The sequence below is a fragment of the Cicer arietinum genome, chromosome 3 (assembly GCF_000331145.2).
Source record: "Cicer arietinum cultivar CDC Frontier isolate Library 1 chromosome 3, Cicar.CDCFrontier_v2.0, whole genome shotgun sequence".
In the NCBI taxonomy this organism is placed as follows: Eukaryota; Viridiplantae; Streptophyta; class Magnoliopsida; order Fabales; family Fabaceae; genus Cicer; species Cicer arietinum.
In genome coordinates, this window is record NC_021162.2 from 1,990,130 (window position 1) to 2,014,195 (window position 24,066).

The 24,066-nt window shown below is 30.5% G+C and overlaps 2 protein-coding genes across 2 annotated transcripts; one reads left to right on the forward strand and one right to left on the reverse strand.

Annotated features, from left to right (window-relative positions):
- Window positions 1–10,830: 10,830 nt before the first annotated feature.
- Window positions 10,831–13,227, reverse strand: LOC101493043 (pectate lyase-like). The gene is made up of 3 exons (XM_004489111.4): window positions 12,799–13,227; window positions 11,668–12,340; window positions 10,831–11,561 (listed from the first exon to the last, which is right to left on the reverse strand). The coding sequence occupies exons 1-3, from the start codon at window positions 12,990–12,992 to the stop codon at window positions 11,094–11,096; spliced, it is 1,335 nt and encodes a 444-aa protein (XP_004489168.1). The 5' UTR covers window positions 12,993–13,227; the 3' UTR covers window positions 10,831–11,093.
- A 6,736-nt stretch (window positions 13,228–19,963) lies between these two features.
- On the forward strand, window positions 19,964–24,066 carry LOC101492708 (probable auxin efflux carrier component 8). Its single transcript, XM_004489110.4, has 6 exons — window positions 19,964–20,517; window positions 21,546–21,723; window positions 22,194–22,279; window positions 22,576–22,733; window positions 23,649–23,725; window positions 23,823–24,066. The coding sequence occupies exons 1-6, from the start codon at window positions 20,010–20,012 to the stop codon at window positions 23,887–23,889; spliced, it is 1,074 nt and encodes a 357-aa protein (XP_004489167.1). The 5' UTR covers window positions 19,964–20,009; the 3' UTR covers window positions 23,890–24,066.

Genomic DNA, 24,066 nt, shown 5'->3' on the forward strand with positions numbered 1-24,066 from the left:
CATTGAATTTAACTACCTATTACAGCGCTTTTTTCACAAGCGCTGTAAAACACATGCGCTTTCATTGAATTTAACTACTTATTACAGCGTTTTTTTCACAAGCGCTGTAAAACACATGCGCTTTCATTGAATTTAACTACCTATTATAGCGCTTTTTTCACAAGTCATATCCTCTACATCTTTCAAATAATTATATACGTTGCGAACCCTAATATCCTCTACGTACTGTGCGGCCCATCTACGTTGTCTAAGGTATTTTTTACACATGATCTGTTATGTTTTGAAATTGTCAAAAATTGTCAAAAACTCATACCACATGATCTGTTCTGTTTTGAAATTTTTAGTTGATATTGGTTTCTTTTTGAAACTTGTTGATATGTTTTGAAAGCTTATTATTTTTGTTACTGCATTTATATAGGTGGTATAATATGGATAGGAAATGGATTTCAGCCAATCGATTGTCAAAAGAGTATGAAATTGGAGTGAAGGAGTTTGTTGAGTTTGCAGTGAAGAATGCAAAAGATCCAAATAGAGTAGTTTGTCCTTGTTTAAAATGTTGTTTTGGAAAACGTGTTAGAGAAGATGAATTAGAAGGACATCTAGTATGTAATGGAATTGATCAAAGCTACACATGTTGGATAAGACATGGTGAGAAAAAAAAAGGAAACATTAATTTTGAGAATAGTTCTACATATGCTTCAACTGATTTCGATACAGATACATATGAGCCGGACCGAGTTGATGAGATTGCAAAAGCAGTTGAAGAAGATCTTCGAGATTGTCCTAAAATGTTTGAAAGTTTGTTGAGTGATGCAGAGAAAGAATTATATAATGGTTGTACTAAATTCACAAGACTGTCAGCGATATTAAAGTTGTACAACTTAAAAGCGAGTAATGGATGGTCTGATAAAAGCTTTACAGAATTATTAACACTCATAAAAGATATGTTGCCAGATGATAATGAACTTCCCAGTCGAACCTACGAGGCTAAACGGATTTTGTGTTCTATTGGAATGAGTTACGAAAGGATTCATGCGTGTCCTAACGATTGCATTTTATTTCGAAACGAATATGAACTACTTAAGGCGTGTCCGAAATGCAATGTCTCTCGATATAAGAAGAAAGAATCTACTCCAGCAAAAGTCGTGTGGTATTTTCCTATAATACCAAGATTTAGGCGCATGTATCGCAGTGAAGAAGATTCAAAACACTTGACATGGCATGCAGATGAAAGAATTAGAGATGGAATGTTTCGACACCCTGCAGATTCCCCACAATGGGCAAAAATTGATCACGAGTATCCTGAATTCGGGATAGAGTCAAGAAATCTAAGACTTGCACTTTCTACTGATGGAATGAATCCACATGGTCTTCAAAGCATCTCACATAGCACGTGGCCTGTGATTTTGGTAATATATAACCTACCTCCATGGTTATGTATGAAGCGTAAGTTTATGATGTTGTCTCTGTTAATTTCTGGACCCAAACAACCGGGGAATGATATCGACGTATACTTGACTCCTCTAATCGAAAATTTAAAAAGTATGTGGGAGACAGGTGTGGAAGTTTATGATGGGTATAAGAAAGAATGTTTCAATTTGAGGGCTATGTTGTTCGGCACAATTAATGATTTTCCAGCATATGGTAATTTATCAGGATATAGCATTAAAGGTCAGTGTGCATGTCCTATATGTGAAGAGAGTACAAATTGGATGCGGTTGAAACATTGTAAGAAGAATGTGTTTCTTGGACATCGTAGATTTTTACCTTATAGTCATCAGTATCGTGGGTGGAGAAATGCATTCAATGGAAAATCAGAGGAAGGTAAAGCTCCTTTAGCACCGACTGGATATCAAATACTTGAAAAAGTACAAGGTTTGACCAATAAATTTGGCAAACCTTTTGCGGGAGAGCTGGTGAAAACTGGGTGGAAGAAAAAGTCAATTTTCTTTGAATTGCCATATTGGAAGTCATTGTATGTAAGACATTTCCTCGATGTGATGCATATTGAGAAAAATGTATTTGAAAGTGTTATTGGTACGTTACTCAATGTTCCAGGAAAGTCTAAAGATGGCGTCAATGCAAGATTGGACTTGGTCGATATGGGAATAAGAAATGAACTGGCTCCAGTAAAGAAAGGAAATCGCACATATCTACCTCCAGCCGCTCATACTCTATCTAGAAAGGAAAAAATTGTTTTATGTAAATTTCTACACGAAGTTAAAGTTCCAGAAGGATACTCTTCGAACATTAAAAATTTGGTTTGTATGAAAGACCTCAAGTTAAAAGGTTTGAAGACCCATGATTGTCATATTATAATGGAGCATTTGCTACCAATAGGTATACGTTCCATTTTACCTGAAAAAGTTCGACTAGCCTTAACTAGATTATGTTTCTTCTTCAGGGAAATTTGTAGTAAAGTGATCGACCCTCAGAAATTACCGACATTGCAGAGGGAAATTGTTGTTACTTTGTGTGAGCTTGAAATGTATTTCCCACCATCGTTTTTTGATATAATGGTTCACCTTACTGTTCATCTGGTTAAGGAGACACAACTTTGTGGGCCAGCTTATATGAGATGGATGTATCCGATAGAACGATATATGAAAATATTAAAAGGGTACGTAAAAAGTAGAAGTCGACCAGAAGGTTGTATTGCTGAACGATACATTGTTGAAGAGGCTGCTGAATTTTGTACTGAATATCTGTCCAATGTTGAATCCATAGGGCTTCCCATGTCTCGTCATTCGGGAAGACTATCAGGAGAAGGGATAACTGGAAGGAGACTACTGACTATATCAAGGACAGAATGGGAGCAGGCACAATTGTATGTTCTGCACAATGATGATGAGGTTCAACCGTATGTTACAATACACATTGATCAGTTATCTCGTTTGAACATGAATAGGAATCAAAATTGGATAACTCGAGAGCACAATCGAAGTTTTGTAACATGGTTAAAAAATCACATAATGTCAAAATTTGATATAGACCCCGGATCAATTTCAAATAGATTGAGGTGGCTAGCAAATGGTCCGAGCTTACATGTCTTTTCTTACACTGGTTATGTTATTAACGGCTACACATTTTATACCAAAGAACAAGATGATCAGACCACTATGCAAAATAGTGGAGTCACTCTCGTAGCTGAAGCGATGCATGTCTCAAGTGCAAAAGACAAAAACCCAATATATGCAAATCTATCATATTTTGGGGTTATCGAGCGCATATGGGAGTTAGACTACACAATGTTTCGTGTTCCCATATTTGGTTGCAAGTGGGTCGATAATAATAATGGCGTTCGGATTGATGAGTCAGGATTCTTGCTTGTCGATTTTAATAGGGTGGGATACAAAGACGAGCCTTTTATTTTAGCGTCGCAAGCTCAACAAGTGTTTTATGTCACTGATCCTTCTAATGATAAATGGTCTGTTGTCCTATCGACCAATAAAATAAGTGATGATAACAATAATGATGAAGATGTTGGTAATGATCTTTTATTTGCAACATCACAACAACCACATGAAATTGATTCAACTGATGATGGTTTATATCTTAGAGATGATCATGATGAGGGAATTTGGATTAATCCATCGTTTCGTATTGTAAATGGACAAACAAATGTGAATGTCACCAGGAAAAGAAGAAGGGCATCTTAATGTATATATATGTTTAATTGTTTTATATAAGCTATGCATGTAATCTGAACTGTGTTATTGTAAATATGCATGTAATCTGAATTGAGTGTTTTATACTAAGTTCTGATTAATTTATTTTCTGATTAATTTATTTTCTGCTTATATTTAGCTTGATTTGAGTGTTTTATACCAAGTTCATGTAACAATGAGTGTTTTATATTTAGCTTGATTTACATGAACTGAACTGAATATAAATTAGTAATTTACATGAACTGAACTGAACTGAATAGAGAGATTCTCTTTTGCTCAGTGCATATATATATATAGATTCTTCAGAATACTCATTTCTAATAATTCATCATCTCCTAAAGTATTGTGATAAAGACAATGATAACAATATTTTTAATCCAATAAACAATGATAAAAATGTTTTTAATGTCATCCCAACCCAAATAAACCAAACACAAAAATAAAATAAAGAGACATTTTACAGCGCTTATCTTAAAAAGCGCTGTAAAAGATCCTTTTAAAAATAAAATAATGAGTGTTTTATACCTTTTACAGCGCTTTTCACACAAAGCGCTGTAAACGACTCTTTTGAAAGTGAGTAAAAAAGACATTTTACAGCGCTTATTTGACAAAGCGCTGTAAAAAAGCTTTAAAAATAATATTCATCAGACACCTAATTTCTTCAAACACCTTGTACGCATCATGGGAATCCAAAAAACATCAGACACAAACCCATTTCTTCAAACACCTTGTACGCATCATGGGAATCCAAAAAACATCAGACACAAACCCATTTCTTCAAACACCTTGTACGCATCATGGGAATCCCCAAAAACACCAGACACAAACCCATTTTTCGCAACATGGCAATGATCCTGAATACCAATTAAGTTTCGATTTAAGAAGGAAAGAGAATGTAAAGAGATAAAAAGGGTGTTGAGGTGGAGATTGAATTGTGAAAGAGTAAGCTTTGATGTTTGTGAAGAAGATGCATAAAAGGAGAAGAGTTTGGTGAAGAGGAAGGGATTTTTGTGGTGACCAGTTACTACTATGTGGGTTTTGCATGCATGTTGAGCTTGTTTAAAAAATAACATAACATAACAAAACACAAAAACAATAAGGCCTTTTACAGCGCTTATTTGGAAAAAGCGCTGTAAAAGAGCCTTTTAAAATTAACATAAAGAGACATTTTAGAGCGCTTATGTGGAAAAGCGCTGTAAAAGGCTTTAAAAAACATTCATATAACATAATAACACACGGAGGTCTTTTACAGCGCTTATTTGGGAAAAGCGCTGTAAAAGAGCCTCTTAAAATTAACATAAAGAGACATTTTAGAGCGCTTATGTGTAAAAGCGCTGTAAAAGGCATTCAAATAACATAATAACACACGGAGGTCTTTTACAGCGCTTATTTGAAAAAAGCGCTGTAAAAGAGCCTTTTAAAAATTTAACTAAAGAAGCCTTTTAGAGCGCTTATGTGTGAAAGCGCTGTAAAAGGCATTCATATAACATAATAACACACGGAGGTCTTTTACAGCGCTTATTTGAAAAAAGCGCTGTAAAAGAGCCTTTTAAAAATTTAACTAAAGAAGCCTTTTAGAGCGCTTATGTGTGAAAGCGCTGTAAAAGGCATTCATATAACATAATAACACACGGAGGTCTTTTACAGCGCTTATTTGAAAAAAGCGCTGTAAAAGGCATTCAAATAACATAATAACACACGGAGGTCTTTTACAGCGCTTATTTGAAAAAAGCGCTGTAAAAGGCATTCAAATAACATAATAACACACGGAGGTCTTTTACAGCGCTTATTTGAAAAAAGCGCTGTAAAAGAGCCTTTTAAAAATTTAACTAAAGAAGCCTTTTAGAGCGCTTTACAAAATAAGCGCTGTAAAAGGCTTATAAAAAGCGCTGTAAAAGTGTTACGTATATATAACAGTTACCTCTTCAGTTTCCTCTTCATTACGTAACCTTCATCTCAACCTTCATTTCTTCTCTTCTTTTGCAAACCCTATCATCCCGTCCTTTACGAACCTTATTTCCACGATCATCTCCTTCATTTCGAACCTTATTTCCATCCAAGATCATCTCTCCCATTTCACACAATATATTTTCATTGAAATACGTAACCCTCATTACGTATTTCTTCAAACCGTATTTCTGTGAACCATATTTCTGTGAACTTTCTGCAAACCCTCTTTTCTTTGCATTTCGTCTTTCTTCGAACCATCATTATTCAGGTATTGATGTTATTAAATTTTTGTAATCATTAGAATGCATGTTGAGCTTTTTTAAGATATACTGATACATGTTGAGTTTGTTTATAATAATGCATGATCCATGTTGAGCTTGTTGATGTTATACTAAAGTGCATGTTGAACTTGTTGTAGTTAAATGGATACAAACAAAGATTTAGAAGTTCAAAATGAAGAAGTTGGCACCTCTAAGACTTACGAAAAAGAAGTCAAACGTGGTGCAACTATCATGCAAAGGGTGATTAAAGCACGGAGCAGTGGCATTAAATTTGAGGTATACTATATATACTCTGTTTGCTGTGTGTTTTTTTATCTTTTTTTAGGGTTTAGGGCATGTACTTACTATATGAGTTTATTAGGTTGGCTGGAACGAGAGTGGTCAGCCAGTTGACCCCAACAGCTCCATGTTTGTAAGCTACATTGGGGCTGTTGTTCGTCAAAATGTCCCAATAACAATAGACAACTGGAGAGATAAGGCGTTGAAGGATGCCAAAGATATCATCTGGAATGACATTCAAGTAAATATTTTGATCTACTCTTTTGTCATTTATAATTTTTTTTCTGTAAAATACATTACTTATAATTGTTTTCATTGCAGACCACTTTTGTTCTTGATGAGGAACGAAAGTCATATGTTTTGAGAGTTGCTGGGAAAATCCATCGTGGATTTAGATCCCATCTCTCAAATTTCTATCTAAAAGATAGAGAAGGAAACACAAATGCTGAACCTCCAAAGATATATCAACATTATATATCAAAGGATGAATGGAGTGCATTTGTTTCCAAACGTTCTGACCCGGCGTTTGTCGTAAGTGATTAATTTATTAGCATTTGTGTTTTATTATTCATATTCGTAGCGTATTTTAAATTTTTACACAATTGCTATTTTTTTTTTATATAGAATATTAGTAAGGCAAATCGCGAACGGGCAAGCAACCCAAAACACCCATACAAGAAATCACGTATGGGATATGCACGCCTTGAACAAAAAATTGTAAGTAATTAAACATCACTTGTAATTTGTATTATAAACTATAGTGTGTAACTAATTTGTATTATTTTGTTTATGATTTTAACGAATAGAGAAAAGACACCCAAGCCGATCAACCCTTGGGTCGTCATATCTTATGGAAGGAAGCGCGTGTTAACAAAGAAGGAGTGGTTGATAATGAAAATGTCAAGAAAGTTGTAGAACTTTGTGTAAGTATATTATCACTTTAATATTTTTTAATATTGTATTTTAAAAATGCTATTGAACTTATCTTTTTAATGTTACATGTATTTTAGGAAACTATTGAACAAAGTTCTGAAACTCAAGAGGGCAACAAGGATACGTGCAGGGACATTCTTGGGAAAGTGTTTAATGTCCCTGAGTATTCCGGTCGAGTGAGGGGGAAAGGATTTGGCGTAACTCCCAAAAGCTTTTTTCCTCAAGAGAAGCGCCAAAAACCTTCCAACGAGGAAGTATTAGAGAAGCTCAGAATCTTATCGGAGCAAGTGGCACTCTTGGTGAATACGAATAAAGACAAGCAACTTCCGGTTCAGCTCCAACCTGAAATACAAATGGAGAGTGAAACCGGGAGTTGCAACGTCGGTTTGAAGAGTATTCCCGAGGTAATTAATTACTTACTACTTACTTGCTTATGTAATTACTTATGTATTAAACAAACTTATATATTAACTGTACTTATGTTTTAACTATTGATGTAGGGTGTCACTACATGTGTCCTATACTTGTCCTCGCCGACTCAACGGAAGGTGGGAAAAGGAATATTGCACAATACTTCGGGAGAAGTATTGCACAATATTCCGATCCCCGCGGGCCATGTCAAAGTATCGCCTACGGTTGCTTTCGAACCAACTGCACCGTTGCCCATACCGGACAACGATGGAGATATGAAGTTCTTAAGCGACGCTATTGGCAGTTACGTGGCATGGCCCACACACCTTGTTGCCCTCGAAAAAAAGATTCCCAAGGACAAATCAGTTACATCTCCCGAAAAGGTTTGTCACATTTATTGCCTAAGGTTTTTTATTTTTTCAGATTCAATAAACTAACATTTTACCTCATTTTTGTAGGTCCAAATAAATAAACCACCCCTACAGCCAAAAAAAGGCAGCAGACCTCAAAAATTGGAGGTTAATAGGGCTGCCAAACTACAAAGGCTGGAGGGTAATAAAGCTGCAAAACTTGCAGCAACAAAAAATCTGGATCGGGGAAAATCGGTCGCTGCTGCTGCTGCTCCTAATAAAAGTCAGCCACGCCTTGGTAAATACGGGGCGTGTCTTGACATCCAAATAAAAAGGAACATGGGCAGCAGCAACGATTCGCCCATTGTACAAATGAATCAAGACATCTTTGGAGATGAGTATATTGAATACCTCGAAAAGGAGCAAATGTACGATCTTCTCGAACATAAGGAGCTGAGTGTTACTGTAATCAGCTTGTACATAAGGTAAAAAATACTTTTAATTGCATTTATTTGTAATTAATTAAATGTATTGGTAATTAATCTAGTTTAAAATTTTCATTGAAGGTTTTTGTACGAGAAGGTCGTGTGCACGAGGAAACTGTCAAATAAATACTCATTCTTGTCTCCGCATAAGATGTCGATGTTCAAACTCGATCCAGACAATGTAAAACACTACATTGTAGATATGTTTTTAAGAAATAAAGAAAGTGATAAATTGTTCTTGGCACCATATAATTCAGGGTACGTAATTTTATCTTTTTTAATTGATGAGAATTTAATTTATTAGTTGTCTATAAACAAAATTGCTTAACCAATTTTTTGTTGTTGTAGGGCACATTGGGTGCTATTTGCAATCAATGCGGTCTCTGAAGTGATATACTATTTGGATCCCGTGCACGGCGATTACACCAATCACCCCGGAATAAAGAATATGCTCGACACGTAAGTAATATTCATTTATTTCTTACATATATATATTTATATATATATATATATAAATATATATATGTAAGAAATAAATGAATATTACTTACGTGTCGAGCATATTCTTTATTCCGGGGTGATTGGTGTAATCGCCGTGCACGGGATCCAAATAGTATATCACTTCAGAGACCGCATTGATTGCAAATAGCACCCAATGTGCCCTACAACAACAAAAAATTGGTTAAGCAATTTTGTTTATAGACAACTAATAAATTAAATTCTCATCAATTAAAAAAGATAAAATTACGTACCCTGAATTATATGGTGCCAAGAACAATTTATCACTTTCTTTATTTCTTAAAAACATATCTACAATGTAGTGTTTTACATTGTCTGGATCGAGTTTGAACATCGACATCTTATGCGGAGACAAGAATGAGTATTTATTTGACAGTTTCCTCGTGCACACGACCTTCTCGTACAAAAACCTTCAATGAAAATTTTAAACTAGATTAATTACCAATACATTTAATTAATTACAAATAAATGCAATTAAAAGTATTTTTTACCTTATGTACAAGCTGATTACAGTAACACTCAGCTCCTTATGTTCGAGAAGATCGTACATTTGCTCCTTTTCGAGGTACTCAATATACTCATCTCCAAAGATGTCTTGATTCATTTGTACAATGGGCGAATCGTTGCTGCTGCCCATGTTCCTTTTTATTTGGATGTCAAGACACGCCCCGTATTTACCAAGGCGTGGCTGACTTTTATTAGGAGCAGCAGCAGCAGCGACCGATTTTCCCCGATCCAGATTTTTTGTTGCTGCAAGTTTTGCAGCTTTATTACCCTCCAGCCTTTGTAGTTTGGCAGCCCTATTAACCTCCAATTTTTGAGGTCTGCTGCCTTTTTTTGGCTGTAGGGGTGGTTTATTTATTTGGACCTACAAAAATGAGGTAAAATGTTAGTTTATTGAATCTGAAAAAATAAAAAACCTTAGGCAATAAATGTGACAAACCTTTTCGGGAGATGTAACTGATTTGTCCTTGGGAATCTTTTTTTCGAGGGCAACAAGGTGTGTGGGCCATGCCACGTAACTGCCAATAGCGTCGCTTAAGAACTTCATATCTCCATCGTTGTCCGGTATGGGCAACGGTGCAGTTGGTTCGAAAGCAGGCATATTACAGCGCTTCTTCGAGAAAGCGCTGTAATATGTACACCCATATATGAAATTATGGGTGGGTATTTTACAGCGCTTTTTTGAGAAAGCGCTGTAATATGCACACCCATATATGAAATTATGGGTGGGCATATTACAGCGCTTTTTCGAGAAAGCGATGTAATATGCACACCCATATATGAAATTATGGGTGGGCATATTACAGCGCTTTGTCGAGAAAGCGCTGTAATATGTACACCCATATATGAAATTATGGGTGGGCATATTACAGCGTTTTTTTGAGAAAGCGCTGTAATATGCACACCCGTAACTCATATGATGGGGTGCATATTACAGCGCTTTTTGTGAAGAAGCACTGTAAAATGTGCATAACAAGCGCGCGTTGTATTTACATGTTTTATAGCGCTTTTTTAAAAGCGTTGTTGTATCATTTACAGCGCTCGTTTCCACAGCGCTTATTTTTTTGAAAAAGCGCTGTAAATGGCTTAAAAAAAGCGCTGTAATATGCGTTTTTTCGCGTAGTGGCGGTTATATTATCATCCCTATATATAACTCTTTAGTGTGCTAATCTATACTATTGGACTATTTCTTTGAGAACAAAATGCGATGTATTTATGGATATTGACTTAAAAAATTGTTTTGAGCAATTTATTTTTTTTATTACAATTTTTAGGGAAATTGTGAAAGTAAAAGTTATAACATTACAAAAACAACAAGTCTAACAACTATAATATCAATTTTAAGATAAGTTATGTTGACATTATTAGAGAGAGAGAGAGAGAGGAATTTGAGGATGGAAACTATTTCAAGTAAATAAATTAATAAAGTTAGATGAGAATAAAACACCGATTCAGAAAAACAAACAAAAATAATTATAATCAAATGGTGAAATCTCAACCATTTGATATTTTTTGTCATCTTACAACATTGTGTTCCTAAATTTTACCCTCTAAAAAAACCACATTTTCAACCAAAAAAAAATTGATTTCATTAAGATTGGTTGAAAACATCATCTAAAATCAAAGGTGAAGTAAGGTGTAAAATTCCTAAAATGATTTTGTTTTTGTTGTTTTCTTCATAAGTACAAATGCATAATTTAATTAATTTATTTTCTAGCATGGCCTACCAATTTGGCAATTTAGTGCCCCAGCATATCTTGTTAATCTATTAGCTTGTGTTCCTGGTCTTGGTTTCATTAGGTAACCTTTTTTGAATGGAAGATTCTTAATTGGTGCTCCTGACTCAATAAATGTTGCACCATTCATAAACAAATCATTTTCTGATCTCCATTGCCATTTTGACCAAACATCTTGTGATGCATAATCTCTATGTGTTATTGTCTTTGCAGCATTGTTGTTTGGTGCAATGAAACGATTTCCTTGACTAAGAATTGTTGGTCCTGAACTACCACCAATTGCATACATTAACCAATGTGTGTAATCATTGTTCAAAACATGAAAAAATCCCCATCTACATCTTGGCATTCTTTGAATCAATCCTTGTCCAAAATGGTTGAATGCAACTGTTATTTGCATTATCTTGTCATCTGAGTATGAATCACTAGCTCCAAACAACATCACCTACAAAAAATTACGAAAATTAGAGATTAAATAAATAACTGTCTGGCGTCTAATAATCGATGTGAAAATTATGAAGAAAAAAAATTAATTTTTAAATTATACTCACATCATTATGTTTGGTCATGTGACAATTTGAGATAGTGATAGCAGTAGAGCCTTGAATAACATCGATAAGACCATCTTCAGATTCAGATAAGGAAATATGATCAATCCAGATGTTTGATGAACCAAAGACAGAGAGAGCATCACCGTCACTTCTTGTTCTTAGTCCAACATGATTATAAGAGTCTCGAATCATACCACCAGATCTAGCCTTGATGTTTCTTATGTGAAGACCATGAATAATGACATTGTTGACAAATTGCATAGTAATGCCAGCACCATCCCTAATATGAACATTGGCACCACGACCATCAATGGTCTTGTCGGATGAAACTAACAACTCTTGATTTAATCTAATGATCATGCTACGTGCAAATATAATCCAAAGTGGTCCTTTTTGAACAGCACCATATCTAAGGGTACCAAATTTTGGGGTAACCAAATCATTGTCGGATTCATCAGTAACAACATAGAATTTTCCACCAAGTCCACCTACTGCCTTTCTACCAAAACCTTTTCCACATTGGGCCAATTGTTGACGGTTTTGGGCCCAATCCTTTTTACACCTCCAACAATTGTCAATTGGATTACTGGACATGCAGGCTGATGATCCACCATGCTTTTGCCTTTGCCTTAGTTCCCTCCTTGTACTGTTTGAATAAGCTTCTTCCATTGCCCTACACACAATTCAATCCATTTTTTTGTGAGATTAATCATTGCTCCAAATTCACTAAATTCATAAAGTACTTCAATTTTTGCGATATTTTTATAAAAAACGAATCAACCAAACCATAAAAAACTTGTTTTGTCGTTACTAATCTTGTCAAATCATTTAATTATTATGATCTACCTGGACATGTTGAGAGAGTGTTGAGGATCTGAATAACTAGCATGACTAGTTATACTAAAAAAATAATATTAAACTTTTTCTTTGTTCTTACACGCCCATTTATACCACGTTATTAAAACATTGAACAGTATTCAAATCAAGGTAGACGAATATCATTTTTATGAGATTTTTATGAGTGTGTGTGGGTAGGGAAGGGGTGAGTGTGTGAATTAGGATTGAAGAGTGAATAAATAAATATAATATAGTTGATCATAACAATAACAAGATAAGAGTTATGGAAGGTACATATTGACATGTAGATTGAGCTCAGTTGTAATATTTTCAGGATTTGGCACATATGACTTAAGAGCAATTTGGCGGGCCAAATCGGCTTGTTCTTTGAGATAATCATCAAACTCAGCAATACCAGCCTCAAGGCATGGAATAGTAATGGCCAAAATCAAGACGATAAAGGTAATCTTTCTTGTAATTCCTGCCATTATTATTCCAATGCCTGAATTATATATTAATTTTATTGATGGTTTTGCATATGTTTCTATGACTTTTTAAGTTTTCTTGGTTTATAAGGCAAGGAAGACTAAGGTCTTGGAATTTGTAGAGAAATTAATGCTACAAGACCTTAGCTTACCAATGCCGATTTAAACCAAGAAAACTTTATTGTGTTGATGTCATATTGCTTAGGAGTTTGAGTTATGAAAAAACATATGCACACACTTTAAATAATGGTAAAAAACTTTAAAGAGTGAATGTTGTTTAGTTCTATATTTAGAAGCGAATACAGAGAAAGAGTCGTTCTATTTTCTAGACTACTCTTGGTCCATTCATAATTGCTTAAGAAAAGGACATCATACAAATAAAATTAGCTTGAAAAAGCAATGTTATAAATTTGTCCACTTGGCCCAAGATTTTCTAAAACTATTAACTAATGATGAATATTTTCATTGGTCAATGACAATTGGTCAAATTTGCCAAATTTGGCCATATGTACCTTTAGCATTATAAGGATAGTATTTTTTATAAGAAAATATGTATTAATTAGAGTACAAGGATATAGTTGTACTTTTTTTAATAATAATAATATGTTTTTTTATTTGCTTCAAGGCATTTGGGATAACGCTTTCAAAGTGTTGATGTACTTGTAATATGACGATTTAGTTATTGATACATCATACATTGCTCTTTACACCCAACAATTAATGTATATCGTGGTGGCTCAATACATATGGACATTTAACACGATATTTTTTTAAAACCCATAATAGTGATAAAAGAACTTTTTGTAAAATGATTAAATATTGGTTAAAATGTTATTTTCAGATATTTTAGAATATCAAATGTTTATTAAATTAATATAATCAATTTTGTTTAAAATTTATGCTCAATTGATTATAAACTCAATTGTTTATTTTTCTCGAGACAATTTTAATTTTATATTATATTTTATTAATCTTAGTTTAAAAATAGTTAAATATGAAACTATTTTATTAAGTAAAATATTTATTTTTGTGAAATTTTAAAGTAATTGTCTTAGTAACTTTGCCTCTGAGCCAACCCTGATGTATATATATATTACCAATCATATATCAATTTGATCTAATGAACATGGTAAAAGTACTTATATGCACATCTTCTTTCATGTGCTTAAGGATGCAGGGGTGATAGTACTTGTCAATATTGTTTGTAATTAACAATATAATGTAATGATGTATTATTGTGTGTTTGATTAAGCAAAATAATTTATAGTGTGGTTTATATTCTTTTTGCTTTGTTTTTAATCACTACGTAAACTCTTTGTATTATGCATCCAAGGTACGTCTTGAGCTATGGATAATTTTTTTCATATATATATATATATATATATATATATATATAGGATAGTGAAAACTGATAGATATTATGAGAAATGAGGACTATTAATAATAATAATTGAATTTAATTAATGCATAAGATTAAATTACTAACTAAAGATGTTATGTGATGGTATTCCCATTCAATAACTCTTAGATACTATATGTTATAACATCTCTAAATTTACTTTCTTTCTATTTTTGTAATAATTCGAATTAAAAACGCTTTAATGTTGTATCAAAAAAATAAAACTCCTTTTAGTAGTTGTGAGATATAATTATTTAAGAATTTTATTTTTTTTATACTTTTTTTGACTCAAAAATTTTAATTTTATTAAACATGTGTTTTTATAGTTTATCAAAATAAAAAACTACTCTTCAATCATAATCTGAAAAAAAAAATTGTATTTTCAAAAAATCCCTTGAAAAATAATTTTCAAAATAAATTTAGAACTTATAAAAATCGAATTTTGAATATCATAATTCAAACTAGCCACACCCACAATTTTATTACAATAAACAAATTAATGAATTTATTAATAAAATTATTTATAATAGTTAATTCTAAATTAATAATGCTTAAATGAAAAAAATAAGTTATTAGATTATATAAACTCGAAATAACATTTTCAATAGTTATTGAAATTTGAAATTTGTGAAATTTGAACTAATAAAATATTACAATAATAAGGATTGAAATTTGGAAGTTACAATAATATTATAATAAATAATAAAAATGCAGGTTTAATAAAAATAAAATCCTTAAGTTAAAAAAATATAAAAATAATATCTTTATTAAGGAGTTTTTAATTCGAGTTATTACGAAAATAGAAAGAATAAATTTGAGATATTATAGCATATAGTATCAAAGAGCTATTGGGTGGAGATACGATTACATAACATCTTTAGTTAGTAATTTAATCTTATGCATTAATTAAATTCAATGGTTATTATTAATAGTTCTCGTTTATCACAATATATATCGGTTCTCACTTGATACTATCAAAAGAAGTTGAGCACAATAAGTACTTACACATGTACAAATAGATAATTACAAGCATAACCCCAAACTAATATATTCTATATAATATTAGGTATAATAGTATTTGTTGAGTTTAAGAGTTTTAAGACCGAACACTTAGGTCTTTTATCTTTTTTTTAAAGTCTTTTATTTTTTAAATATTTATAAATTTTTTATTTATTTTTTAAAATATTTATAAAGTTATTATTTATCTTTATTTTCTTTTGTCTAGATCTTTTATCTTTTAATATATTTACAAAATTATCCTTTAAAAATACGTGTTATTGAAAATATTGAGTGTCGAGTTCACGTAGAACTATTATTAATGATTTTTGATAAGAAACTCAAATTTAATTGTTAGGATTCTTTAAACTCAACAAAATACATCAATATTTTTTCGCTTCATCGTGATCTTACTCATCCTCTTCATTTTTCATCTCCATCGTAATAAGATTATTAATAGTAGACTTGTCAATCAATAGAAATAATAGACTTGTTAATCATCCTTTTTAATGACTTGTCAACATTTTTATTGAATTCGTGTAGGATTTTTGCTAATGTTTTTAATAAAAATAAAACAAAAACTCAAATTTAATTGGTAGAGTTCTTTAAACCCAAAAAAATACATCATCATTCATTCGCTTCAATATCTTATTACTCATCATCTTCATCTCTCGTCAACATCAAAATAAGTATTAATAATAAACTTGCATGGATTTGTCAATCAATATTTTTAATCACTTGTCGATGATTTTAAAAGATAATTTTGTAAACATATTAAAAGATCAAAGACTTGATCGAGAAGAAAAAAAGATAAACGATAACTTTGTAATCATTGTAAATGATTAAAACTGGAAAACAAAAAGATAAAACATCTAAGTGTAGAACCATATAGAAGACTTAATTGCAGTTTCTATTCCTTATTTTCACCAATCCCATAATTGTCCCTTCTATTTTAAAATCCGATAGTTTTAGTATGTCTCTCTATTTTTTAAATTAAAAAATAGTGATTTTATGTATTTTAAATGACATGACATACGATCTCATGTCAAAACCATATAGAAGTATTAACTATTTATATGTTATTAATTAATATTTTTAAAAAAATGAAGTTTTTAGATGATTTTATTACAATTTCATAAACACTAATCATTCAATATCATATGTCACATCACCATTTTTTAGTTAAAGCCATCAAAAGAAGGACAAAAACTATTGAATTTCAAAATAAAGAGACCAATTTCACAAATTAGTTAAAATAAAGAAATCAAAATTATAAAGAAGAAAAAAAAATAATCTTGATCAAAAGAGTATTGTGGGAAGTTTGAAGTCAAAAGTCAAACTTCTTTAGCAACAATGAAGAAACATTTGTGGATTGTGTAGCTATTAAGCTTAGGAGCATTTTTTTGTCGGAAAGTTTGTTGAGACAATAAGTTTTCTTGTCTAACAAATGTCCTTTGCTCTTTGTTATGATCAAACAAATAGAATCCCTCAGTGTGACTACTATACGTAAACTTTCCTTTTGTTGTTAGAAAAAAACAAAAACATTACCCAATGTGTGCTTTCAAAAGGTTATTTATTGATAACACCACAATTACTTATAATTAGGCTTTATTTCACAAAAAGTATATGATAACAAGCAAATATACCTTTATTATTATTAAATTTGAAGTGTTTAATAAAATTAACTATATATTAAATTAACTAATAAATACAATGATATATAATTTGATATTTTAAATATTTTCAATTAAAATAATAAAGATAGAATTAAAAGAAAAATATTATAAGCTCAAATAATACTTGAAGTAGCATTTAGAAAGAAAAAAAAAACTATAAAGTAATAAAAATACTTGTATAAATTATTGTGAGAAGCGGATTACTAAATAATTTTATTTTAATTATCCGATAAAATTATTTATTATTTATTATTTATTATTAGCAAAGAGTTTGTATTTTGTTATGTCAAATACACCCTTAGATCTTCCATGACCAACATTTACTCTTGTTTTTTTAGACAAATGTTAGTAGAATATGTTAGTTTCCAAAATTTGGATATGAACCTTACAATTAGTACTTTTTTGTAACTCAACATATTAGTCTTGCAACTATCCTTCCTTGGAATATAATATCTTTGATAGGTTGAGTTTTTATTATTTTATTACAAAAGACAACCTGAAGAAAGAGATGATGGGTCTTTTATGGGAAAAAAATCACATTTTTAAAAGCAAATTCCCTACTTGAACACTTGTTCTCACACTTTTGACTAAAACTAGAAAGTATTGTTCTACACACAGTTCTTTCTTTTGTCCTTTGTTACTTAACTCACAATTAATATATTCTTCCCTCCCACCACTGAAAAGTCTATAATTTCCATTAAGAGAAAAAGAAAACTCAAATTGATTGATTAAAAATAGGTTTAATTACAGTTTTGATCTCCTATATTAGCTGGATCACAAAAGTAGTTTCTTCATTTTATTTCTCTCAAGTTTTGGTCTTCAAATAGAATTTTGGTTTAAAACTTCATGAAGTTTAATTTTTTTTGCGTTTTTTAAGTCACAACATACCTCAAGAACTCATTGTGCAACAATTGTACCTGAAATCTATTATTATAAATGGTGTGATATGATTTGAAAAAATGAAACTTCATCAAGTTTTGGACCAAAATTCTGTTTGGGGACCAAAACTGGAGAGAAATAAAATGGGAAGACTACTTTTACAATTCAACTAAAATAGAAAGACTAAAACTATAATTAAACCTTAAGAATATTTTAAAATAAAAATATATTTTAATTTTTCTTGTTGAGTCAATCTATATGAATCCTTTGAATGTTTGAATTATTTTTTAATAAAATATTTAGAATATTATAAATTTTCACTCACAAAAATTTTAAATATATCTTTTCAATCGTAAAAAGTTCAAAAAATAAAAATTACATAAATTTGAATCTAAAAATCTCATTTTAAACTAATTTATTTGTCAAAAATTCTATCATAACACATAAAAAACAATTGTAAAATTTGATAGTATTTTAATAAATTACGGATTTGATTTGATTTTATAAAAAATATAAAAAAAAATAAAAATTTAGAATTTTATAAAAATTAATTGATGTATTAAAGTTTTAAAGTTTCGATTGCATGTACCCAATGAAGACCGTTATTTGTTCTTTTACTTCTGAGAGAGAATTGAGACAAAAGCTGACACTAGCAAAACTAGGTACTTGAATTTATTTAACTCTGCGTTAAAAAAGTAAAGTAAAATATATAATGATATTTTAATTGAATTTAAAAAAATATATATAATTACAGACTTTCAATTTCAATCTAAAATATAATATTTAATTTAACATTATTGATATTTATTAATTAAACTAAATATTATAAATTAAAGTTTGTTTTAAAGAATATGGTTACCAAGAAAAAAAATTGGTATCTACTTTGGGACTTTAATATTCTCCCTTTATTAACTAATAATAAACTCCTTTTTCAACTATCTCAATTATTATCAAATTGATTACATATATCCACCAAAAACATCATAAGATTCATCCTATGTAGTGAAATACTAATCTACAAACATAATAAGCATGCGGTTAATAGTTTAAAGAGAATATTGAAAGTTATTATAAAAAAAAAAAAAAAAAATTAAAGAATATTGAAACTAGTTTCATGCGCATGTTCCAAGATCCAAGCCTTACTTCCTATTTTTCTTTTCATTTTTTTGCCTCAAAATACTAAATTAAGGATCTGTTAATTGTAACAAAACTAATTGTGACTTAATTTCAAATTCAAAATTGTTTAATGAACTATACATAAATTTTATCATTATCTTTTAATGAAGTTTGGTGTAATAAAGAGCGTTACTCTTCTAATCTAACTTTTTATCAATTAAAAATAATCACTTAATTGAATAGCGGAACGAATCTACTTTATCTTGTTCTAATTAAATTAGCATTGATTCAATTATTCTCTCAATTATAAAAATGTCAAAAAAATTGAACTTCTATTAAAAGGCGACAATATCAATTTTTATTCAAGTTTTGAAAAAATTTCAAGTATCGATTTAAGATAAAATACATGTGAACTTATTCGACCCTAGCATGAACTCATTACCTAATCTTAGTCATTTTACTATTCAATTTATTAAGTATAACTCATATTATACCGACAGCAACAAGACCATTGTATTTAAACACAAGTTGTAACCCGAAACCTTAAACATGAATCATAAAGGAACTTGAACAGATCTACAATCACATATATTGGTACAATTGACAACTTTGTAATCAAATTTCAAATGTCCTTTATTTGTATTTTTTTGTATTGGTTATCTTTTAAACTAGAGTCGTTGTTGTCATAGTTTAAAATTGCAATTGCGGTTACGCTCAAAATTTTATATTGCAATAAAATGTGGACAGATGTGACCGATGCAGTCTAAATTACATTACAACTGTGATAGTAATACTGTGACTTCAAAATCCGCAATATTACGACCGCAATTACAACTGCAGACCGCAATTTAAAATCATTAGATACAAACTACAAATTAAAAGTAGCCTAAAAAGCAAGTAAGATAGCTTAAAAAACAGTAGTTGATCCTGAATGTTTCAACACCAATCCACAACATGATTTCCTTATCAGATGTTAATCATGTAGTGACAAAAACTGTCCCATTATATGTAACAATGATACTAGCCTATGTATCAGTAAAATGGTGGAAAATCTTCACACAAGAACAATGTTCAGGAATAAACAAATTTGTTGCAAAATTCTCAGTACCCCTTTTGTCATTTCAAGTCATTTCATCCAACAACTTCTACAAAATGAGCCTAAAACTCATGTATGCTGATTTCATTCAGAAACTTCTTGCAATCATTTTGTTGATAGCAATTACTAAGATAAGTGGCAGAGGTGGTTTGAAATGGATTATAACTGGTTTTTCATTGTCATCACTTCCTAATACTTTGATTCTTGGAATTCCTTTGATTAAAGCTATGTATAAGGAAGAAGCTGTTGTTCTTTTAGCACAAGTTGTTTTCTTGCAAAGTATGATTTGGTACAATTTGCTTTTGTTTCTTTATGAGTTTGATGCTGCTAAGAACATGGTTTCTGCAACACCTTCACAAGGAACAGGTACATTAATCTAACAACAAGCAATTAAGTCTTATTATTATCTCACAATGTATAAGAATTTTGATTTAGATTTAGATAAATACTAATTTAGAAACATGGCTCATTTTCACTTTTTTTTCTTCTCATTTTTCATTTTCTCCCGAACCCAACAATTTCTAAAGAAATCATGTTGTTGGACTCAATTGTTACAAGAGGGTCGGATTGATCATCAGATTCCGAATTTGAACCCTAATTAAAATAATTATTGGTTTGACTTTATTTACCTTCAGACTAAACTTCATATTACTTACTTCTTCTTCTTTTTAATTTTTTCTCATGCAAAACAATTTCTAATGAAACTAAATGGTTGGTTAATGAACTTCAACAAAAGTTAAATCGATCAGAAGAATTCGAATTTGAACTTTAACCAAAACAATTATTAGTCAGATTTTACTTACTCTTGAACGAACTTCATATTACCAGGACCTATTTTCCTTTGAAACTGAAGGGTAAGGTTAGGAAAAAAAAATTATTAAGAAAAAAATGGTATTGATGCATTTGAGATTGGATATAGTCTCTATTCAATTTTATTAAATAAGGTAAGAAATTATAACATATGATCAATTAAACTTTCTTCAGCCAAATAAAGTAATGAAAACAATCAAAGTGGGGCCATACCGTATATATTTTAAGTGTCTTATGTTTCTATCTGATCTTTTTCTTTATCCCTTCAGCTAGATGCACTTTGTATCTTAATCTATTTCTCTTTTTGATGATAATTAATTTTTATCCTACATTTTCAGCAACATACAAGTTATTTATAAACTAACACATTGGTCTATGTTATATCACATTTATGTTTCATGGAAGTATATGGTACAAAATTTAAATATCAATAGTGTCAAAACATAAATAATTTCATTTCTATTTTCTTACTATAGTTTTAGATTGCGGCCTGCATCTACAATTGCAGTTACAACATAAAAGTTTTTTAAGTCTCTATAATGAAATCACGCTTCTTACATCTGATTCTTATTATCTACTTAAAGGAGAATTGGAGACGGCTCGCGAAATGCAATTGAAAGGAGAAGAAGATGAAGATCCAGTTCTAACAAAAAGGAAAAAGAAGATTTTTCCCATTCTTGTAACAGTGGGAAAGAAGCTAATAAGAAATCCAAATACTTTTGCATCTTTAATTGGCTTCATTTGGTCAAGCATAAAGTTCAGGTAACAATATAGAAGGGTTGTATTGATGAGACAATTTTAAGGTTGTCTTATGTCTTATCATGTTCATAATCTCATTCGAGAGATTATTGTGTGCGTATATAATTTTGTTGTGTGATTATGATAAGTACTGTGCAAGTCGCTCGACCATAGTCCAAACATTTGTTGGACTACAATTCAGAACATGGTAATAATCTTGTAAATTGAACTGTAGTATTTAAATGTAAATTTTGTAATCTATAACATTAAACTTAAATCACAATAGAAGAGTGATGCAGACGATCAATAGTAAAAAACATATATACAATTGGTTGAACTTTATGATCAAATTTCGTGTATTTTTTATTTGTATTTTTCGTATATATTTTTATTTGAAACAGCACTGTTGTTTTAAAAAAATTCTTTTAATAGTTCTAAAATATGGTCCGAAGTTATCATAAAGTAGACTATTAATAAATAATAAGCTGTTGCAGGTGGGGAATACATATGCCTGAAGTGGTTAGTCAATCAATAGAACTATTGTCTAATGGAGGTCTTGGCATGGCAATGTTCAGCTTAGGTATGTAATACATATAAATAAATTATTCATAAACTTATGAAAATAAGTAAATAACAATATCTAATCATTAATTTTAGATTTACATTAGAAGGTCTACTATATTATATATATCTTAATTAGTTAATTAATTACACTAATTAGTTAGTTATCTTGTATCTGTTTATTTAATTCACATATAAATTTCTGTAATTTTTTATGCAAAAAATATTTTTTTCAATTATTAATATCATTTAATTTATTTATTTTTTATTAATGACTTAAATTAAAAATTTGGTGGACATTAATTTATCTATCAGGTCTGTTTATGGCATCACAGTCAAGCATGATAACATGTGGGCCAAGGAATACAATGGTTGCAATTGGACTGAAAGTTTTGGTAGGGCCTGCTCTAATGGTTGTGGCATCCTTTCTCATTGGATTAAGAAACACATTGTTTAAAGTTGCAATTGTTCAGGTGTTCTTTTCTTTTTCTTTTTTGTTCTACTTTTCATAACACATTTATTTGAAGTTAAATATTAAATTTTAGAACAGGTAAATTATTAATTTAGTCTTCTAAGTATGACTCTTTCTCTTGCTAGTTAGTCTCCGGAGTATGTAAAAATAATAGTTATTAAACTATGTAAAATGAGTCATATTAATTAGTCTCTAAGCTATGTGAAATTTGTCAAATTAGTAATTGTTATTATATGTTAACAAGAGATATTAGAGACTAAAGAAACCGACTTAGTGTAATTTGGGATTTTTTTTTGACGGATTTCATATAGTTTAAGGACTATTTATTATTTTCATATGGTTAAGAACTAAGTCTATATTTGTTTGTACGGAAAAATTGTTTCAAATGACGTCAACTTTGAAATAACAACTTATGCCTTTTTTATTCACATTGGAAGCGCCTTGGAATGCAAGAAATAATTATTGGACGTTAAACCAAATATATACTAAATAGGATAGAGTGTAATATTTAAGGAATTAAATTGATGGTTTATTCTATTAAAAATGAATTACAAAAAAATTACACATTTACGAAGTTGCACATTTATTAAACAAGTTGGATTTAGTGAAGTCACCGATTGCACGCATTTACGCAGTCAGTGACGGCGTGACCGTCAAATCAAGATTAGATAGTCCAGATTTCAAGTAAATTTTGATTTTTTTTTAAAACTAAATTTTTTCGAAATTGAAATATGAATTGTCCGACCTTGATTAGATGGTCACGCAGTCATTAAATGTATAAATGTGTACAATAATCACTGCAAAAAATCCTTATATAATATGGTTTATAGACTATTTGATCTTGATCGAACATGAAAATATGAATGTGTGACGGTAGGATTCTTAAATAATAATATATGATATTTGCATGTGGCAGGCAGCTCTACCACAAGGAATTGTTCCTTTTGTTTTTGCTAAAGAATATAATGTCCATCCATCCATCTTAAGCACTGCGTAAGTAATTAATGTCAAAACATATATTTCATAAACTTTGAATACGTATACATACATCTTTATTATGATTTTATGCTGTTCTTATTTTTTGTTACAGGATATTGTTAGGAATGCTCATTGCCTTGCCAGTGGAATTAGCTTTCTATTTCCTCTTAGCACTTTGAAGGGTTGTGTTAATTAATTATATACTAGGAACAATTATTTCTATTTCCTCTTAGCACTTTGAAGGGTTGTGTTAATTAATTATATACTAGAAACAATTATAAGAGCTTATTATTGTTGGAAAATATAATACTTTACACATTTGTAAATTACACTAATTGATTTATTATGGTAAGAAA